At 29.9% G+C, this 18,240-nt stretch overlaps 4 protein-coding genes across 9 annotated transcripts in view; 1 reads left to right on the forward strand and 3 right to left on the reverse strand.

Annotated features, from left to right (window-relative positions):
- Positions 1 to 4,841, forward strand: part of Rme-8 (receptor mediated endocytosis 8) — a 70,273-nt gene extending 65,432 nt beyond the window's left edge. For 2 of the 3 annotated variants that reach the window (XM_070304909.1, XM_070304990.1), the window contains 9 exons: positions 73 to 585; positions 687 to 1,265; positions 1,390 to 1,816; positions 1,936 to 2,218; positions 2,310 to 2,523; positions 2,615 to 2,800; positions 2,896 to 3,036; positions 3,126 to 3,366; positions 3,456 to 4,841. In XM_070304909.1, coding sequence (XP_070161010.1) covers positions 73 to 585; positions 687 to 1,265; positions 1,390 to 1,816; positions 1,936 to 2,218; positions 2,310 to 2,523; positions 2,615 to 2,800; positions 2,896 to 3,036; positions 3,126 to 3,366; positions 3,456 to 3,571 — 2,700 coding nt within the window. In that variant the 3' untranslated portion in view covers positions 3,572 to 4,841. The remainder of the gene's footprint in view (positions 1 to 72; positions 586 to 686; positions 1,266 to 1,389; positions 1,817 to 1,935; positions 2,219 to 2,309; positions 2,524 to 2,614; positions 2,801 to 2,895; positions 3,037 to 3,125; positions 3,367 to 3,455) is intronic. The other variant, XM_070305069.1, reaches the window with a different exon arrangement.
- A 644-nt stretch (positions 4,842 to 5,485) lies between these two features.
- LOC138938287 (tyrosine-protein kinase receptor torso-like) lies at positions 5,486 to 12,490 on the reverse strand. Of its 2 annotated transcripts, none has more exons than XM_070305191.1 (18): positions 12,310 to 12,490; positions 10,145 to 10,190; positions 9,891 to 10,033; positions 9,392 to 9,518; positions 9,148 to 9,255; positions 8,972 to 9,042; positions 8,727 to 8,889; positions 8,473 to 8,633; positions 8,259 to 8,385; positions 8,037 to 8,182; positions 7,540 to 7,750; positions 7,218 to 7,390; positions 6,993 to 7,089; positions 6,836 to 6,901; positions 6,674 to 6,747; positions 6,246 to 6,460; positions 6,018 to 6,155; positions 5,486 to 5,915 (listed from the first exon to the last, which is right to left on the reverse strand). In XM_070305191.1, exons 1-18 carry the CDS (start codon positions 12,439 to 12,441, stop codon positions 5,732 to 5,734), a joined length of 2,382 nt encoding a protein of 793 aa, XP_070161292.1. In that variant the 5' UTR covers positions 12,442 to 12,490; the 3' UTR covers positions 5,486 to 5,731. The 2 variants fall into 2 exon arrangements, with proteins under 2 accessions (XP_070161292.1, XP_070161372.1); XM_070305271.1 differs by having other exon boundaries at positions 5,487 to 5,915; positions 8,037 to 8,167.
- A 621-nt stretch (positions 12,491 to 13,111) lies between these two features.
- LOC138938529 (dolichyl-diphosphooligosaccharide--protein glycosyltransferase subunit 4) lies at positions 13,112 to 14,049 on the reverse strand. 2 transcript variants are annotated; one of them, XR_011447732.1, is made up of 3 exons: positions 13,927 to 14,049; positions 13,610 to 13,792; positions 13,112 to 13,201 (listed from the first exon to the last, which is right to left on the reverse strand). XR_011447732.1 is itself a non-coding variant. In XM_070305613.1 (2 exons), the coding sequence occupies exon 2, from the start codon at positions 13,790 to 13,792 to the stop codon at positions 13,688 to 13,690; it is 105 nt and encodes a 34-aa protein (XP_070161714.1). In that variant the 5' UTR covers positions 13,927 to 14,049; the 3' UTR covers positions 13,518 to 13,687. The 2 variants fall into 2 exon arrangements, 1 of the variants encoding a protein (XP_070161714.1); XM_070305613.1 differs by lacking the exon at positions 13,112 to 13,201 and having other exon boundaries at positions 13,518 to 13,792.
- A 433-nt stretch (positions 14,050 to 14,482) lies between these two features.
- LOC138937830 (putative leucine-rich repeat-containing protein DDB_G0290503) lies at positions 14,483 to 17,985 on the reverse strand. 2 transcript variants are annotated; one of them, XM_070304473.1, is made up of 4 exons: positions 17,685 to 17,985; positions 15,503 to 17,592; positions 15,057 to 15,337; positions 14,483 to 14,841 (listed from the first exon to the last, which is right to left on the reverse strand). In XM_070304473.1, exons 1-4 carry the CDS (start codon positions 17,757 to 17,759, stop codon positions 14,672 to 14,674), a joined length of 2,616 nt encoding a protein of 871 aa, XP_070160574.1. In that variant the 5' UTR covers positions 17,760 to 17,985; the 3' UTR covers positions 14,483 to 14,671. The 2 variants fall into 2 exon arrangements, with proteins under 2 accessions (XP_070160574.1, XP_070160581.1); XM_070304480.1 differs by lacking the exon at positions 14,483 to 14,841 and having other exon boundaries at positions 15,242 to 15,332.
- Positions 17,986 to 18,240: the final 255 nt, after the last annotated feature.

Consider the following 18,240-nt stretch of genomic DNA (forward strand, 5'->3'; position numbering starts at 1 on the left):
TTTTATATATATATATATATATACATATACACTTATTGAGCGTGTTAAAATATATTTATTTGATAATTTTAGGATAAATTCGAGGCTGTTAGTCAAGCGTATGAATTTTTATGCAGTCGCAGTTGTTGGTCAACTACTGGTCCTAATCCCGACAACATTGTTTTGATTCTAAGGACTCAGAGCATACTTTTTCATAGATATACGGGTGAACTTAGACCTTACAAGTATGCTGGTTATCCCCAGCTAATCAAAACGATTAAGCTAGAGACAGACGATGAACGATTATTTTCCAAATCTGCCCCATTGCTAGCAGCTGCGAGTGAACTCGCATATCACACGGTACATTGCTCGGCATTAAATGCCGAAGAATTGCGAAGAGAGGGTGGTTTAGATGTGTTACTGGAAGCATATACGCGATGCGTGTCTGTCTTGAGCAATTCGAGTAAATCCACCGACGTAGCGGTGCAAGTTTGTATGCATATCACTAGATGTTTCGCTGTTGCTGGATCGTTCCGAGGATGCAGAGATAAAATTATCGAATTGCCGCAACTCGTAAAAGACCTTTGCAGAATATTGCATTTTAAGGTATCTGCAGAAGTATTTTAACAATTACAGAATAACTTTTTATTTAATTCATTTGTTTGCAAGAATGTGTTTTAATCTTGATTTCCTATTTTTCTTTACAGCATTTAACGAAATTATGTGCGGTTGCCACAGAATGTATTTCATCTCTCGCTACAGATAGTATATTACAAATGCAGTTATTACAATCTGGTGCTTTATGGGATCTGTTGCTCTTTATGTTTAACTATGATTATACGTTAGAGGAAGGCGGCGTGGAAAGAAATCAGGATGAGAATCGTCAGGAAGTGGCTAATAATTTAGCTAAATTGGCAGTTCGTGCTTGTGCTAGATTAGGCGGTTACATGAAGGGAGAAAACGAGACGCCCGTTAATCCCGTTACCGTTGCCGCCCTAGAAAACTTGTTAACGCCCTATCTAGCGCGTCAACTTATTAAAGATAAACCTGAAGAGATTTTAAAGATATTAAATTCTAATTGTTCAAATCCATATTTAATCTGGGATAATGGAACTAGAGCGGAATTAAATGAATATTTAGAAGCAAAACAGCAAGAGAGATTAAATAATAGCGATAACTTTGAACATGATTTTAGTGATTTTAAGTATACCGCTCATGCCGATGAATTAGTAATTGGTGAAATATTTGTGAAAATATATAATGAACAACCAGTATATCCAATCGAGGTAAATTAATCTGTTTTTTAGAAATAAGACTATAGAATAAACTATAGAGAACTTACACATTAGCTTAAAATAATCATTCTAAATAGATGATAAAAGTAATCTAAAAGAGCTATTTGATTTTCAGAATCCAAAGAGTTTTACGATAAATTTGCTCGAATTTTTATTGTTCTCTTCAGAATACTTGACATCTTTGGGAAGTATTCTAAGTAAAAAGGATCAAGAGAAGTTGGAACACATTGTTATGGCACTTAAAGCATTGAATAATGTTATTAAAAATAATCCTGGAATTGAATTACAGTGTATAGGGCACTTTAAATTGCTATTCGGACTTTTGAATTGTAACAATTTTAAATTAATTCAAAAGAGCGCTCTAGAAATAATCAGTAATGTTACCAAAAATCAGGAATGTGTTGATGATATAGCCGCGAATGAAGTTGTAGTGCATTTATTGTTATGTTTGCACAGTTTAAAAGAATGTCAGCTTCTTGCGTTAGAAACTTTATATGCACTGATGAGTTCGACTAAAATCGTAAAAGATGCATTAGCAAAAGGTTTGTAAAAGATATAGTTGAATATGCGAAGAGAATGTAGACATTAGAAAGTACATTTCTATAAATTGATGAGGCTTTTTAATATAATTCAGATCTAATGTATTTATAATATTTTTCAGGAGCTGTTGTGTATATTCTCGATCTGTTTTGTAATTCGAGTAACGTTCAAATAAGAGAAGCAGCAGCTGAGTTGCTCGCGAAAATGTCATCCGACAAATTAGCTGGACCGAAAGTTAAACTTGATTTATCGAAATTTTTGCCTAGATTATTCAGCGAAGCTATTCGCGATGCCCCTAAGCAATGTGTACACATGTTTGAAACAAAACACGAAAATCCCGAATTGATATGGGACGATGATGCGAAAGCTAGAGTAGCAAGAATTATTGCCGAGTTAAAAGACGAGTAAGCTTTATAAAAATTGTGATGTATCTTGTTCTCGTTTCTTTCCTTTTTTTTTAGCAATATGAAATTAATTCTGTTTTTTATCTTTTAGATACCATGCATTACAGAGACGGAATCCCAATGCCATATTAAAGTTACCTGATACACAGAATAATATCGATATCGCGACCAACGAACCTGTCGTAGGTGGAGTATATCTTAGATTATTCATAGCCAGTCCTGCTTGGGCGCTTAGGAAACCAAAAGAATTCTTAAGTGAACTGATGGATACTACATTAACACTGATGTCAAAGGAAAAGACTGATGTAAATGTTATAAAATGGATTAATACTAAAACATATTAAAAATTTTGTATCGATATGTATTTGTTGTGTGCATTTATATTTTTACAACTAGACGGATATGTTGGAATTAACGACCCAGGCCCTCGTGTGTCTACTCCAAGCACAACCTATTTTGGCAGACCAAGTACCATCCTTGGGGCATATACCGCGACTTTGTCGACAGATGGCTGTTCAGAATAGTCAGCCATCAGTATATAAAACAGCTATATTAATTCTACATCAGTTAGCTACGAGCGAAGTAAGTGCTTTTGATTTTATATGTATGTGTGCGCGCGCGTATATGATAATTATAGTTACAATTCTAATTCTCGTTTTCGATTTATATTTGCATAGATTTGTATCTCGTCCATATGTCAGACAGATTGCATAAGCCCGTTAAAGCATGCGATGCAATCGAGGAGAGACATGATTGCAGTGGCATGCGAAACATTGAACAGGTTATTTTCGACGAATGAAGATAGACTTATTAAACAGGTAGGCATGTGTGAAAAGCGTTCATGTAATTATATGTTATAATACCATGTTTAGAAATATTAGATACAATATTTTGTTACTACATATAGGCATTAGATGCCGAAATGGTACCATATCTCTTAAATATATTAGAAGGACGATTAGATATTGTTGAGAATCCTGCCACGACTAAAGCACAAATAGTAAAAGCTTTAAAAGCTATGACAAAAAGTTTACTTCTCGGTGAAAAAGTTAATGCTATTTTGGAAAAGTCGAGCGTGTGGGCCGAGTATAAGGATCAACGGCATGATCTGTTTATTTCTAACAATACCAGTTCTGGTTACCTTACAGGTAAAATATATCAATAGCTTTTAACCAATAATTTTAATGTGTATAAAAATAAATATTTTTCGCTAATTAAAATTTTCGATTGTTATTAGCTGCAACGCCTGTTTCTGCTGGCTATTTAACAGCAGGGCCAAGTGCAACTTTGACCGCGGGTCCACCACCGGTAGACAAAGAAGATAACTTAATTAATAGAAATGATAGCATCTGATATAGGTAGCATCGTAAGTGGTGCAAAAGACAGTGAGGGGATGTCAGTACTGTGTGTGAGAGATTCCTATCCATAAATAAAACATCGGTATAGAGACTACATTGTCTGTGATTTTTGGCTTTTTAAAGAAAGAAATTTATTAATCAAATATTGTTTTTGGTGTATAATCTTTATATTATAGGATCATATAATATATTTCGTTCTTTTTCATTACATTTATATATGAGTCGTAGTGTATAATGTAACTATAAAACTTAAATTGTCAGTTTTTAAGATAACACAAGTATAGATATATAGATAAATTATAACACACTTTATTATATCAAACAAGTTCTCGGACAAATTTTTATCTTATATTGTGTAATGTGATATTTCGTTACGTTTCTGATAAATGGATTTATATTTGTAAGTTTGTCCGTGCACAGGATATTTGAAGAAACAAAAATATAATTCGATAATATTGCTCGAGGTTCATTCAAAGAATTGACTTTTTTTCTATCTAAAAAATCGAAGTGAAGGAATAATTATCTGTTAATTGAGCTTAGCTTAGAATAACGTTATTGTAAGTTATTTTGTTTTCTGGTTTTGACACAATCATGTTTTCACATCTATATGTAACCGACTAAGTTTTGTAGTCCAACTTTTAAGTTTAATTAAGCTTAATTACATCTTTATTTGAATTTTTATTAAGGAAAAATTAATATACTATATGAAGAAATATGTCTATCTTAACCACTTCTCATATCTTTAGGAATATCTATATATGTATGATATGGAATATTATAAAATGTTTATTTTTTAACTAGCTTAACCTAAGTTTACATGTAAAAATTTTCAAGAGAACTATGAGTAAGGGTTATGTACTAATTTGCAGTAAAATCAAAAAAAAAAAAAAAGAAAAAAAAACTAACAAGAATTCATATGTAGTAATGCAACAACTTTCTCTGTGATAGCATGTTAATTGTGACATATACATATAATGAAAGATGGTGATACATTCTAAGTCTCGCCACTGTAAAAACACATTTTCATTCCAAGCAGTCAAAAATATAAAATGTACTTATACAAAATTGATCACGTCCTTGTGAGAGAAAAAGATTAAAAACTATGAAAAAAAATGAACATATATTAAAGAATTGGAAAATATCCCTATCTATTCATTCATAATGAAAAAAGCTAATTTTTTTTCTTAAAGTTATATTATCAGAATAAAAAGTTTGATTTAAAAGTATAATATTATACTTATTTGTGCAAAACGATTTTATAATGTACATATTTTCTTGAGATGATATTATATTTTTAAATCAGAAGGTATTCTCAATCGTATGCTTGGTAACCATCGCGATTTAAACGTATCTTGAATTTTGGATGTCATACTTGCTATTTATTATCTTGAAATATACATTACTATGTATATATACTTTAATATTAAAAATATATATACACTATTTATATCATTATAATTATTTAAACATATGTCAATTTTTCTACGACCTTTCTAATATTTTTCAATCATACAAGATAAAGTTCTATTCAAATCGCTAAAAATTGCAGAATATTTATTACTAAATAGGTTATTTGCTGATTTATTTATTCTCAGATTTTTCGAAGAATTCTGAGTTTTAATTAACAGGGACTCCTCGAAAATTATATAAAAAGCGATAACATCTGATAATATTATAAAAAAGACTTCATTAATATCCATTTATGGATATTTACAGACATAATGGCAAAATTTCCAAAAAACATTTATATAATAGATATTATCTAAAAAAAAAAAAAAAAAAAAAAAAAAGTCGAAAAAGAAGAAAAATGACACATAGGGGCATCTTTTAGATATATTTACATTTAGACCTTGTTTGAGCAACACTTCTTTTTTTATAATAATTAAAATGCACCGTATCGTGTATAAATTTGTTAATTTAATTGTGAATGAAAGAGCCTTAGTTAAGTTGATGTATTTTATCTCATAAAGTTCTTAAAATTGTGAGCAATATATTGTAAATACATACATATGTATAGGAAAGATTTTATCACAGATTATCATACGCATGATTAGAAAATAAACGATTTTGCACATGATACGAATTCTTTGAATCATTCGATTTGACGAGTTAGTTAATATACTTGTGCTCTTCTCTATTATTATTATAATTCTATTTAACATGCATTGAGCGATCTTGCCTCGTTAATTTCATCAGCTGATTCTTGTAGAACTTCACACAGATTCAAGTATTTATTTTCCGAATAATTACTAAGCAATTTGTCTAAACTTTGTTTCAATTCGGTAAAAGTCGGTCTACTTTGGGGCCTCAGATTCCAACACGAATACATTATATTATATCTGTATATAAAAAAATAAAACGTAAAATTTTTTATATATATATTTAAAAATCATAGAATTTTACTAGATAAAAAAAAAGTGTTACAATATATATATACGTACAGTTCTCGACCGCAATTTGGTGGTCTTTCCATCCGGTATCCAGATTTGAGAAGTTGCAAAATTCTATTTGTGGGAGTCCCAGGATATGGCATGGCACCTAAAGTGACTATTTCCCACAATAGAATGCCAAAAGCCCATCTATATATAATTCAATTTTTATTATAAATACTAGAACAAATAGCACACGTATAATATATCATAGTTTTAACAATGAGATAAAATGCATACACATCGCTATAAGTAGTATATATTTGATGCGTTAAAGCCTCAATTGCCATCCATTTCAAAGGTAATTTGCCATTACCTTTCTTTCGATAAACATTTTCTTGATAGATATCGCGGCTAAGACCAAAATCTGAAATTTTCACCACTCTATCCGGTCGCACTAATACATTACGAGCAGCCAAATCACGATGTACTATCCGATTGGAAGATAAAAATTCCTAAACATTTTAATTTTTATGCGAAATAATAAAATTAAGAAAATAAATATCATGGATTTCAGTATGCAAAATTATTATCTTTTTTATAAAACGTAATTTGTGAGATTACAATTTTAAAAATATAGCGCGTGTATATAATTATGAAACACACATATATAATTATTAATAAATTATTATAATTATTAATAAATTATTAATATTGACATAACTTACCATTCCCGTAGCTACTTGTCTAGCGAAATTCAGTAAATCAGCGGAAGTAATATTTTCTGTATATTTTATTACATCTGCCGGAACATTAACAGAAGCATTGTATTATATTTATACATGTGTTATCTGAATATTCAATTAAACACAGTTATCTATGTGATTTACCTTGATGGATATCATATAAATGATTGGTGATTGTGCGTGTGTTCTCACAAAAAGATCCGCTCTTTCCTATACACATGATAAAAAAATCTTTTGTAAGATAAATATTTTAATTTTTTATTATCTTCGTATATAATTTTTATGATATATGTATACATACTAAATCCTTGATGTGCGCCTTTATTGGCAAGAGATAATGGTTCAAATTTCAAATGAATCCTATGTTCGAATACTGCATTTACTAAATTCTGCCAAACCTGAAAAGGAGATTCAACGGAACGCTTTTTTTACATATAAATAACAAAAAGCAAAAGCGACTATATTTATTATTTTGAACAAAACCAATGCATCTTCCTATTTTATAATGTGTTTTTAGAGAGCTCACCGTTCTTAAATACGTTTGTAGATCTCCTTTACTGCAATATTCCACTACTAGTAAAGGTTTATTATACAAAGTGCAGTATCCGATTAAAGATACTATGTTCGGATGCTGACCAGCGGATCTCATCATAGAAATTTCTTGATGAAAACTTTTTATATCATCTATCGTTGGATCGTCTGCGTAGTCGAGAAAATAAAATTGTGTTTATCTATATATTCGTGCTATATTATGATACTTTTGCATCATTATAATTAAGATTTCTTAAATATGTTTTATGTAAATATTCCATCGTATATATATTATATCTTTATATCGTGATATATACCTTTCATCATTTTAACAGCTACATCTGTGACAACATCGAATTCATCGTGCAACGAGGCAAGTCTAACAATACCATACGCTCCACTACCTAATACACCTTTAAGTTTCAGCTTTTGTGGATTAAGCTCAAATTTATCGTATGGCAAAAGAGTGTCTCCATTCTCGACCGTATAATCTTGCTTTAAAGGTTTTTTTAGAGAATTCATAAAATCCTATGAAATGCGAAAGATCTCGTAAGATCCTTATCTCAGATAATTAGAAAATGATCTCAATAAATATTCAATAAGAGAGATTAATTAAAATAGCAATAAACCTATTTCAAAATTCTAATGTTAAATTATTAACTAATATATAGTATTCACAATCACATACAATTGATAACTATATATTCGGCACTTTTTCAAAAGAAAAATGATTGAATACGTATCTCGAAATTTATTTTAGATATAAAAATTTGAAATAGATTGTATATATAATTTATCGATCATTGAAACTTACCTCAAAATGCATATATTCCAAATTAATCTGTTTATTCTTCTTGTTACGATGTTGCATATAAATTACCCCAAACACTACCGTAATGATAATTAATGTCGGTAATGCTATGATAATCTCGCGATAAGATAACTCTACAATTATTATGCCTCATAATAAATCTCAAGTTTATTCAATTCGAAGTTTATTCAATGTAATCGATTAAAATAATTACCGCGTATTTACCTAATACTTCATCGATGTTACCCGATACAGTTGACTGTAAACTTACACCACCCGTTGATTCCGCCACGATACTGATTTTGTATTGCGGTCCTACTTGGACATTCAAGAAAAAAGCTTCGAGTGCGTTCTACGAAGTAAAATCATCAAAAATTTTAAATTTATATAATTTTCCGATAGAATTATAAGAGAATCGTTACTACTAGATAATACTAACTCCAGATACAGTCAATAGATAGGGTGCATATCGAAACGACTCAAACTGTAATGTGTAATTATCTGGTTGTAAAATGGGTTTGTTCCAGCTAACTGCGATGTCATATAATCCTTGGTACTTTCGAATATATTCCGCTCGTAAACCCTTCACCTCTTCAGGTGCTACAATGGGAGAAAAATCATTAATTGTACATCTAAATTAGTTAATTATTGAAATGAGTTTTTATTTTTCCTGGACTGTTTTAATTTGCTTACCGCAGATGCTTAAATTGCGATGAACTTCCAAGCACGCTGGCGTGACAAAGGTAAATATCGTTGCATTACTGATTTTTGAGAAATTATCATTACTCGATCGGATCGATACGGTATTGTTTTCCTCAAATCGTAAGCGTCTGAGAAAAAAGCGGAAATCTAAAGACTAAAAAGATACACGAATAATATTTGATCCATATATTTGGTAAGATAAAAAGAAAAATTTATATCGATATAAAAGTTTTTACTTTTTTTAAATCGAAATTGATCAAGTTATGTTCTCCAGACCAAAATAATATATTATAATTGCAGCTTCGATCTAAAAAATATAATTCACAATGTCTTATGTATGCTTATATATATAATAATAATAATAATAATAATAATAATAATAAATTATTAGGCGTGTATCAATATTGTATACCTTCAGCAGGCTCAAAAATAATTTCCGCTTGCAATTCGCACACATTTTTACTTTCTTCTTCAATCTTCAAAAGTGAAATGTTATCAACTTTGCGTGGTTGATAATCAACTACAAATATCAATCAATTCTAATAAATAAATAAATCAATAATATTTTGTAAAATAAATACTTTTTTCTGAATATCTAGAATTGAGTAATAATGCATCATGCAAATACAGATTCAATCGATTCAAAAAATTAATACCTGCATAAGTTGAAAACCAATCCGACATTTCGGCTAATGAAACCCCATATTGTGTTAGCCTGCGTAAACGATAACGATACAACGTATCCGCTGTCAAATTCGAAAATGTCGATAATTCGCCATTACTCTACGAAATAAATTTATCTTGTAAAGAGAGACAAGATGCTTAAAAAAATGCTTCATAATCTAGAAAATTTATTTCTGTAAAACTTTGCCATATAAATTGATACGACATCCTTCAAATACTATAACATCTTATCCATCATATTATGAATTTAACTTATCTTGATACTTCATACAAGTATATGTCTTGGAGCTCTCGAGTAGAGATTTAATAATATATTTAAACTATTTAAAAATCGTTCTCTATTACAACCTCTTATTTTTCATATTATCATTGCGTATCACAACTATTTTTTTTTTTGTCAAAAATAAAACTTGTAATATATCAAATAATTAATTAATTATATATATTTAAAAATTGTAAAAAAAGATTTACCACTATAGGTATATCCCATGTATTAACGGAAATACTTTGTTCAATAACGTAGATCCCAGGAGTGTGTTTAATTATTAGCGAGTTCGTTCCTCTGCAATGCAAACTAACGTTTGCACCAGCTTCCTCGTTTATTGCCGGATAAGCTACCGTAAAAGTAATTTTAATGAAATATTCACAAGAACAAGATATATCTGAAATATTTTAGACTGTACAATTATTAATTGTTTTATAACATTATATTTTATTTAACTTACGCTCGAATCCATCTGTTAGTTGTGGACAACTATTTCGGCATGACTCCTGAAAGATGATAAATAATTGACGCGCATTATAACAGGTAAACAAAATTATACCTGTTATGCAGTAATATATATGAAGATATTATTTTCCAATTTTGAATATTTTTCTTTCTCTAAATTCCGGAATATTTATCGAGCGACCGATTTCAAGACCATATATGTGCCACGATAATAAGCAACGAGATTCTGGCAAATATTCAACGAAATAATATATTTTTGAACACCAATCGGATGCACCATGAAAGATCGTTCTCGGCATTTTGCACAGATTCTAAGGTTTTAAATGATACTTAAAATATATCGCAATCCCCTCTCCAAGAAAATGATAACCAATTGAGGTCTCATTTACATATCGCGTTTAAAATTGAGATTTACAATTAACGTAGCGCGCGCACGAGACCGTATTATAATATATTTTAAGTAAATTTAAATGCGGGAGAAACAAGTAAGAAGAGAAAATACAGGATGTCGCGATCAGATTACAAAATTCTGCTGTAAGAGCATTCGTGTGATTTAAGCTGCGTCTGTTTTTCTTTACATACATACACATTGCACATACGAGCGACAGTACATCAATATGCGATTGTCGTCAACACGACGAACGCAAATCGAAACTTTTGCAAAACTTTACCTCGTATACGTGTTTAGCGTGATGCGCACGAAAGAGAAATCTGACGCAGCATCATTGCGTTCGTTATCATCTACAAGTACCATCTAAACGCATGATAAATCGATGCACTATATGTCTTTTAATCAAAACTCGAAAAAGATACAAATTTTTTCACTTTCTCGGAATCGTGAAAAAATGTTTTTGTATACATATAATTTTTTTTTTTAATTTAAATTATTTTTCGTTGAAATATTGACTTATAATTTACATTACTAATTTTTATTATAAAAAATTGTACGAAGAAAAAGACACTTTTTGATTTTTTAGATTGTCTTCAGTTTTAATTTAGCTCGCACAAGCATGACTTTCCACAAGCGCAAAGGAAACGCGAAAAAGGAGATAAACATGTTTAAAGCAACTTCATACATTATGCAGTCTACTGTCTGTCGTTTTAGTACTTTTCTCTTTCAATATAGTTCAATATATATTTACGATGCAATGTGTTTAACTTGAAACTATTACATTGTTTAGTATATTTCTTAAAAGACCGCAAATTCTTATACTTTATATAATATTATTATTTGTATGTTTATATGCGATCGCGAAATATTGCAGGCGAATATAAAATCACTATATTATCACAATAAAATTAAATGTGTGAAAATCATTTTTTTAAAATCTAAATGTTAAAAACAACCGAGTAATGCAATATCGCTTTTATCGAGTCGAGTACGATGGTGTAACTACTTTTCAATTTTTCAGTTATATTGACACAAGTGTCAAAACGAAGTGTACAGTATTGTTGAACATATGTTTATTTCGTGTCTGTAAGAATATACATAGTCACGGAGGCTCGACATAGGTAAATTCCTAGTAAAGGAATCTCTCGAAAGTTTAGGTATTCTTTAAAAAAGGCGTATACTCGATTGTATCAAAGTATATTTTTACAATGAGTTTAAGAGATAATAGTTAAACCAGCAGTATCTCTCTCGGCTTATTTATTGAGTACAAACTTCGCCATTTCATATATATAAGCATCTTGCTATCGTTGCGACATACATTGAATTTTATGTTTGTTATCTCACGATGAATTTTTACTCTCGTAACACGCTATCATTTTTCCGATATAAAATTACGTACAATATGTCGCACTTACACCGATACCATTTTCCAAGCTAATTTTGTATTGCAAATTAGTATGAATGAATTACAGATCACTCATAGAGATAAATCGCATGTATAAATTATTGAAATATGTAAAATAGAATATTACACTAAATAGAATATCACATCTATATGTATATATGATTTATCTTATTTTTTAGTCTAGTATAAATATTTTTAGATAAATAAGATAAATTAAATAAATATTTAAAAAAATTAATTAAATATTTTGATAAATTCAATATCTCTGATATAATATATTTACATAACAAAAATACACTGAAACAAAATAAATCATATATACATCGATATTATATGAAGAAAATAAAAAAATAATTTGACTTACATTTCTACATGCTACTAAGCATCCAGCAATATTCAGAGCTTGTTGGAGAATGAACCCATAAATAGTAATTGCACAAAAAGATAACAATAGCATCAACAACATTCCGTCAACTCTGATAGAAGATGTACGCATTATCCATTCAAGATTCACTGAATTAAAAGTACTTGGATTTATGAGATAAAGATAGTAATTTATACTCTCTATTTCTTCACTTCGCTTATTATTTTCTTCATTTTTAATTGATTACAGATAAGCTGCATAACTTTTATTAGGTCGAATAAATTCACATTCAATGATAAACATAAATATGTGAAATATATAAGCACTTTTATAGGGTATATTATTATTTCACAAGATTGCGTCCAAAATATATGCTTAATCTTTAGAACATGCACATTTAATGAATTAAAGTCGTGTTACATTTCAATATATAAATAGCACATATTCACGCTGAATGACATTCCCAGCGATTAATGCGAAACTAAAGTGCCCGCGAAGCTTACGAACGTGAAACAAATGAATCCACATTTGAAGAAGCTCGAGTGTTGTTTCAACGCGTATTACGACAGTCCCCTACTACGACTTACGACTACACCTGTATGTTAATAAAAGGTGAGATTTACTCCCACTTTTTCTCTCCTCTTCTACATATATTGTATTGTTGCTCGTCATTTTTAGGAAAAAAGAATGTACAAGTTTAACTTGTATAATTTATGTAGCATTTTTAATTTAATAAATTAAAAAATCTATATTTCCATACAGAAGAAGAGATATACAAAATTTTTCTCTGCATCAAGTATGGTAAATTAATTATTTAAAGTTTGAATCGCGCTTGTGTTATATGCTAAGCAAAAACCTGCAACCGTATTTCAATTCTTTTTAAGCATTCAATCTGAAATATGATAATTTAATGACATGAAAAATGTATTCAAAGTATATTGCGAAGTAATAATTAAAACTGATTGATGAATGTACATTGTTGTTTACAAGATCTAATATATATTTGTTGAACGAAAACCTCTGAAAAAATTGAATATATTCGCATAACATTGTTTTTGATAAATATTTTTTTATCTCTTTTTGCCTATCTTAAAAATAAAATTCATGTGAAAGGGAAAATACGATAAAATAAAGGAAAACATAGAATTTATTTTCTAGTTCAAATATATGAAAAAAAAAAAAAAAAAAATTTGCACACTTTTGTATCTATTATATGTGTATGATACATAATGTCCTAATATTTTAAAGTGATAAAATAATATGTTTATTGAACATTATGATTAACATGGAAGAAACATACATGTTGTCAATCCAATAACATAGGTTATGTTACATTAAGTAAGCCTCGAATGACAATTGCACATCTGCTTCTTTCCACTTATTTCGAATAATTGGCATTTATGTAGTGGAAGAGAAATACTAAGAAAAATAGCGCTACTCCCAGGATGTTGCAGAATACGGCTAATTGTACGTCCGTAATCATCTGGAAAAGCATATAGTTGGATGACGTTTAAATCAGAGATTTGATATTGTCATAATAATATATATTTCAATATTTTGCATCAAATAATACAATTTTACAAAACATATGAATTTATATATACTAGATATAATTACCTTGAGGTTGTGCGAGATTATCGCTTTATTATTTCCAAAAGATTATACAGTGACAGATAACCTTTACAACAGATAGAAACCTGAGAAGAGCCACGCGACACGCCGCCGTTTTTCGAAAGACGCTTATTCTAGCTAATGCAATAGCGCCAACTGGATCCATTTTAGAGCCGGCGGAATTACATGGCCAGATTCACTTTTCCGTACTACGGTAAAACAGCCAGTTGATGCGTGTCGGTACTAAATCCATAATTGTAGTTCAAAAATGCGGAGAAATATTATAAATTTATTAGTTTTATTAGTTGCGCGTGATGTTTTGTCATTTTAATATATATTACGGCCAGCGATAATAAATTATTATTGAAATATTTTTATGTATATATACACGTAGGTGACGGTATCTTATCATCACGCAATCATATAAACATGAAAAAATTAATTTTAATGCTGCTAATAACTAAAACTTTTTAGAAATCAAAGAAACATTTTAACAGATAAAACTATAGAAAAATATAATTATAATAAAAAACTTCACCAAATGGAGTTTAAATTTTTGCGATAAGTCTTCCCCAAGTGGGGTTTGAATCTTTGCTAAACAAAGTTTGAGTCTAGGCTAAAAAACAACCAATATAAAATGCTATCCGACTTTTGTTTCTCTTTCTTCGTCTTACAAAACTATAAAATTTTTTATGAAAGTATATCGTTTATATAATAAATATATTGCTTGCATGCTATGTTAATTTTAAATTTATAATAATTTCGGTTGTCTTTTTAAAGTAGAAAGATCTAATATTCTGCTAGGACAAGTGGTACCAGGTGTTTGTACAAAAGGGAATTGACGTAGCGTAGGATTATTTTTTCCAGTTGTCGGTTTAAAATCGTGTTTAGACGCCATTTCGCCATATGTCTGATCAATATCTAGAAAATAAATAAATATATATATTTATAACATGCATGCACACAAAAAAATCAATATTTTATATATTAAACAATATTGATGATAATTATACAAGAGAAATATAGATTAGCATTACTATAAAATTTAAGATATATAGTATTATACAACATTGCTATGTAATTATTTATATGTTTAAATTATAGCATTTGTCTTAATTTAATTCTTTAGTACTCACTTTCTATTTGCATGTTATTTTTTCCTGGCAGAATTTTATATCTTTCCAAATAATGCATTGTAGCAAGCGACATATTGGTGCCTTGCATATTGCTGACCATGAGATGCTTTAATGAAGATGACTCTTCTTTATGCAGTGCTATATCAGCTAGTTGTTCGTCGCTCAAATATTTTAATGCTAAAGCTTTCATGTGCATACTTGTATTTGTTTCATTTACAACGCTATGCATCATATTTGCTTGACGATCCAAGCGAGGATAAATAGATGAATCAAAATCTAACCTTGGAAGGAAATTACATAATTACATCCAGGAGGAATAAAAAAAATTATTATGTGTTTACTTCATGCATTAAAAATAACAATAAGCTGGTGTGGTGCCACTATAAATATAATTATATATGAATATGATTATAATTAATATATATGTATATATTAAAATTGCGTACATTTTATTATCACAATTTGACTCCCTATATTCTTTGTTCTCAGTTAAACTGATCCCAAGTTTACGAAGTTGTTCCAAAGTAGCTACTTTAACATTATTCAATGCCGTTTCAGTTTCCATATCATTTTCTTGCTCAACTTTGCGGATTATTTTAGCGTTATTCTGATTTTGATCGTTCATAACACTAGAATTTTGTAAAATTTCATTAACTTGCCCTAAAACATTGTCATAGAATGTCCAGCCTATTTTCGGAGTATGCTTTAATTTATCGCTCTCGTCATCGCTCATATACTCCTGCATCTCAACATGAATACTTGGTTCTGGAGTTGGTGGTGGTCTTTCAAATATTTTAAGATCACCTCCACTGAGGATCATGCTATCATCTACATCTTGAATTTGTTTAGTATTAGTACCATGTTTCTTATTCCTATAGTTCTGATAGTAATCTGTCGCAGGCAAATGGATATTGTGCAAAGAATGTTTATTAGCATTCACGTTAGTAACGTTCTTTTTTCTGTTTATAGTAATGTAATCATTTTCATCGTTGACAACAAGCATTTTATTACAATTCATGCTCGCACTAGGACTATATTCCACATTCATAGAGGCGTTAAACATTTTTCTTATATCTTGAACTTGTTCATTTGTATTATCATCTTCCTTTGTATACGCTCTTTTGTGCATTTCTTTCTGATTTAAATCTGTAGCAAGATATTGATACTTTTTTGAAGATTCTGAAGTATTAGCCGCATTATATATATCTGATTCCTTCAAAGTATGTCTCTCTGAATCTCTCACAGAAGAACTCACATTAAAATTACTACTTTGCTGTTGATTAGAAGATAAGTAACTTTCCGAATCCTCGACTATGTTTTCCAATTGCGCTGTTCCAGTTTTGTGTGTAAATGTATTTTTGTATCTTTTAACAGGCTCTGTTGTATCTTGTACATTTACAGCATTTCTCCTATTAATATTATTACTTTCTCTACAAACTTCCTTTTTTTCATATATTTCAGAATCTAATAGAAATGGACTATTTTGTACAGTAAATTCAAAACTTGTCATAACACCAATTGAAACTTTTTGTTCCACAAAAGTTTTCTTTGATTGCTGTTCCAACAATGCTGTTTCTAATTTATTGTTTTCACCAAAAATATTTAAATCTTTCTTTTCAATAGCAGATGTATTCTGTATTACCTCATTTTTTTTCATATCTTTGTTTTGAGATTGTGCAAGGGAGGAAGTAAGAGCAGTATCATAACAATTTATCAATGGATATTTCAGTACTTGATTTGCAAGAGCCGATGAACAAGAACATGTTGATTTGTTTCTAAAACTTTCTTCCTGCATTCTTATCAGTCTATCTATCTGCAGTTGTAAATTTTTTATCTGTTCACTCTGACTATTTACAAGTTGTAATAAAGTTTTTACTGTTTCATTATTATCTACATTATAATTTGAATGGCTAGATGCATGAAATTGCTGATATCCGGTATATGGCATTTGTAAGTGTTCAGTTCCCTTCAAAGTGTCTGGAATACCTTTGTTAGGCATTCTCATGCTATGATCAGGTACATTAAACTTTGCTTTTTGTACAGTATTACAAGAGAGATGACTCTTGCTTGTAGGTAATGAATGGGTATCTCCGCGATGATTATAAGAATTGTCCATATCAGGACATGTAAATTTTACACATTTTTCAGATATTCCATCATTAGTTTTTACATTTACCATTTGTTTTTGCATATCACATATTTTATCTTGCTCTTGTTGCTTTTGTATAGAAGTATTTGATTTCAATGCACGATTACAGCTATGAGTGTTTTTACATAATGGTGAAAAATGCATTGCATTTCTAGAATTAGCCTCTCGAGTATAATTCTGTTCCCTCCATGCTGCGTAAGAGTTAGGACTGCACGAAATAGATGACGTGGAATTAATGCATTCCATAGTATTGTCAATATTGTCAAGAACTCGTATTGGTTTCAGCAATCTTATTGATGATGAATCATTGCACCTATCATTCAGATTTTGTACCATTGGTTTTTCAAAGACTAAAGATATTTCTGGCACAGTTGGCACTGCAAAGCACTATAAAAATTGTCTCTTATTATACTTTTTTGATATCTTTAAATTGTGTATATACATGAGGGAATAACGAACTATTGATAGGAGAAACTTACGTCGAGTTTTGCTGTTGGTTTTGGTATAATTCTTGGCTCAAATTCCTCTTCACCATCGTAAGATTGATAATGCATGTTTGAGTTTACTTTAAGAACACGTTATTATATATCAAAATATTGGTGAAGACGTTTTCTACGATATTTTAAACATAATCTAGCTTTGTACGAATTTGCCTCTGATATTAGAGATCCCAAGCAATAACATTCACTGATACAACTCGTCTTCGCTCAATTTTGTAAATAAATGTAGCAACGGAAACTGGCGTCTGACATTTAAAATACACATTTCAAAACCGATGGAAAGGCATAGTGATTTCACAAATGAATCAGACATGATTTAAAAAATGACAAGATGTTACTATCCACGGATAAATAGCACCGGCCAATCAGAAAACAAACTACGAATATTGAACAACCAATGAGGCTGCTATTAATGAGAAATTACTTCGCCTTTCAATGTTCATCTTTGTCTTGTTTTTGTCCTATGGAATAAGCGGTTGATCGCCGAATTGGAATTTCTGTATCGTTCAAAATTATGTTTGTAGCCCTTGAAAAT

This window comes from Polyergus mexicanus, unplaced genomic scaffold (assembly GCF_030449975.1).
Source record: "Polyergus mexicanus isolate NDT 795.1 unplaced genomic scaffold, iyPolMexi1.0 SCAF_1, whole genome shotgun sequence".
NCBI lineage: Eukaryota > Metazoa > Arthropoda > Insecta > Hymenoptera > Formicidae > Polyergus > Polyergus mexicanus.

Bases quoted from the DNA above. Each gene is read 5' to 3' on its own strand.
- LOC138938529 (XM_070305613.1), bottom strand. From the start codon at position 13,792: ATGATTACGGACGTACAATTAGCCGTATTCTGCAACATCCTGGGAGTA.
- LOC138937830 (XM_070304473.1), bottom strand. From the start codon at position 17,759: ATGCATTATCAATCTTACGATGGTGAAGAGGAATTTGAGCCAAGAATT. The intron at 15,338-15,502 runs GTACGCAATTTT...TTTCCTTCCAAG, and splicing joins TCAAATTGTGATAATAAAAT to GTTAGATTTTGATTCATCTA. The intron at 14,842-15,056 runs GTGAGTACTAAA...TTTATTTTCTAG, and splicing joins AAATAACATGCAAATAGAAA to ATATTGATCAGACATATGGC.
- LOC138938287 (XM_070305191.1), bottom strand. From the start codon at position 12,441: ATGCGTACATCTTCTATCAGAGTTGACGGAATGTTGTTGATGCTATTG. The intron at 8,890-8,971 runs GTAAAAACTTTT...GTATCTTTTTAG, and splicing joins TCAATTTCGATTTAAAAAAA to TCTTTAGATTTCCGCTTTTT. The intron at 5,916-6,017 runs GTACGTATATAT...TTTTATATACAG, and splicing joins CCAAATTGCGGTCGAGAACT to ATATAATATAATGTATTCGT.